The 2,500-nt window shown below is 44.8% G+C and overlaps 1 protein-coding gene across 2 annotated transcripts in view; it reads left to right on the forward strand.

Moving 5' to 3' along the window:
• Ak7 (adenylate kinase 7) overlaps window positions 1-2,500 on the forward strand; it is a 77,033-nt gene that overhangs the window by 73,372 nt on the left and 1,161 nt on the right. For both annotated transcript variants that reach the window (XM_021179123.1, XM_021179124.1), the window contains one exon: window positions 2,303-2,461. In XM_021179123.1, the coding sequence (XP_021034782.1) occupies window positions 2,303-2,461 (159 nt within the window). The remainder of the gene's footprint in view (window positions 1-2,302; window positions 2,462-2,500) is intronic.

Consider the following 2,500-nt stretch of genomic DNA (forward strand, 5'->3'; position numbering starts at 1 on the left):
CTTTTCTTTCTTTCTTTCTCTCTCTTTCTTTCTTTCTTCCTTCCTTTTCTTTCTTTCTTTCTCTCTCTTTCTTTCTTTCTTACTTCCTTTCTCTCTCTCTTTCTTTCTTCCTTCCTTTCTCTTTCTTTCTTTCTCTCTCTCTTTCTTTCCTTCTTTCTTTCTTTCTTTCTTTCTTTCTTTCTTTCTTCCTTCCTTTCTCTTTCTTTCTTTCTTTCTTTCTTTCTTTCTTTCTTTCTTTCTCTCTCTCTCTCTCTTTCTTTCTTCCTTTCTCTCTCTCTTTCTTTCTTTCTTTCTTTCTTTCTTTCTTTCTTTCTTTCTTTCTTTCTTTCTTTTTTGGTTTTCGAGAAGGGTTTCTCTGTATAGCCCTGACTTTGTAGACCAGGCTGGCCTCAAACTCAGAAATCCGCCTGCCTCTGCCTCCGGAGTGCTGGGATTAAAGGCGTGTGCCACCACGCCTGGCCTTTTTTCCTTCCTTCCTTCCTTCCTTCCTTCCTTCCTTCCTTCCTTCCTCTCTCTCTCTCTCTCTCTCTCTCTCTCTCTCTCTTTCATTCTTTCTTTTCCAAGTTGCTTTTCATACCAGGGACAAGGTTTGTTCAATAAATGCAAACCAAGGGCCAGCTAGAGAGATGGCTCAACAGGTAAAGATGCTTGCTGCAGAAGACTGGCAACTGGAGTTCCATCTCCAGGACTTACATGATGAACAGAGAGAGCAGAGCGCCAACTCTCAAGTTGTCCTCTGACCTTTTCAATGCTCCATGGCATGTGCACTCTCCCCTCACATACATCACCTTCACATGCGTACATACAATAGTAAAGAACTAGATGAAGATACAACTAGCTTATGACCCAGCAAAAGATTTAAAACTCTACCCCAAGTTCCTTTTTGAAGGTGGACTTGTCATATGTAATGGGCCTTTAAAGAATTTATTTTTAGCTGGGCGTGGTGGCACATGCCTTTAATCCCAGCACTTGGAGGCAGAGGCAGGTGGATTTCTGATTTCAAGGCCAATTGGTCTACAGAGTGAGTTCCAGGACAGCCAAGGCTATACAGAGAAACCCTGTCTCAAAAAAAAAAAAAGAATTTATCCTTTATTAATTTATGTGTATGAATATTTTGCCTGTAATAATAAGTGCACTATGAGTTTGAGTCTCCCAGAGAGGCAGAAAGATGGCATCAGATCCCTAGTGTGACTACAGTTACAGACAGTTGTAAGCCACCCTGTAGTGGGTGCCAGGAATCAAGCGAGGGTCCTCTGCATGAGCCATATTCTTAACCAGAGCCATCTATCTCTCCAGTGCCCTGGGCCTGAAGCCCCAGAGATTCTTGCAATAAATCTCCATCTTTATTCTTCTGTTTGCTCTAGCAAGGCTATCGACCCAGCCTAGGTGTCCATCCACTGCTGGTTAGGGAGGGTGTGGTGCAGACACAATAGAATCATGCTCAGTTGTAAAGAAAACCAAAACTGTGAAAACTGCAAGTACACGGAAGGATCTGGAAATGATTGCAGTGAGTACCGCAGCCCAGACTCCTACAGATACCACTCCCTTCCCCGGCTTTTAAGGTCTGCACAGGTATGAGGGTGAGTGTGGCAGAAGTCACCAGACTAGAGAGGAACCGCAGTAGGGGAGGAGAAGGCTGTAAGGCAGGTAAAAGGAGAAAAGGCCATGGGGATGGGCAGGTCCAGTAGGCAGCAGGGGGATGAAGGAGAAGGCTTGGGGAAGAGGATGAACAGAAGCCAATTATGTTCCAAAATGCCCCAGTGAAGCCCAATATGTTATATAAGAACCACAAGAACAGAACGCTTTTTATATGCTTTTAGAGGCATAGGAATAAAAACTAAAACACAGAGTACAAAGCAAGAGTTAGCTACCTAACTAACTCAGGTTGGTTTTCTCGTGCACCGGCTGCAGTCACTACACTATTACATCCCTTTTTTTTTTTTTTTCAAAGATTGATTTATTATTATACATAAGTACACTGTAGCTGTCTTTAGACACACCAGAAGGAGTCAGATCTCATTACAGATGGTTGTGAGCCACCATGTGGTTGCTGGGAATTGAACTCAGGACCTTTGGAAGAACAGTCAGTGCTCTTAACCACTGAGCCATCTCTCCAGCCCCCCTATTACATCCTTTTGTGCTGACTGGAAATGCCATGGTGACACTGCTCAGCAGGGCCTAGTCTCAGTGCCCTGGTTGGGGGGCGGGGTGGGGTGGGGTGGTGAACAACAGTGTCCAATGCTCTCACGTTGTTGCTCTTCTGACTGCGCATCTCCCACTCCCATGTGCTCCGTGTCCTTAGAACAAACGGCTGGAGGAAGTAAAGCGAGAGGAGAGGGAGCTGCTGGAGGTGCAGTCCATCCCCCTGAGAAACTACCTGATGACGTACGTGATGCCCACGCTCATGCAGGGCCTCAATGAATGCTGCAAGGTGAGACCCGAAGACCCCGTGGATTTTCTGGTAAGATTTCTTTAAAACGATTTTTAAAGAGTTTTATTT

Source organism: Mus caroli, chromosome 12 (assembly GCF_900094665.2).
Source record: "Mus caroli chromosome 12, CAROLI_EIJ_v1.1, whole genome shotgun sequence".
Lineage (NCBI taxonomy): Eukaryota > Metazoa > Chordata > Mammalia > Rodentia > Muridae > Mus > Mus caroli.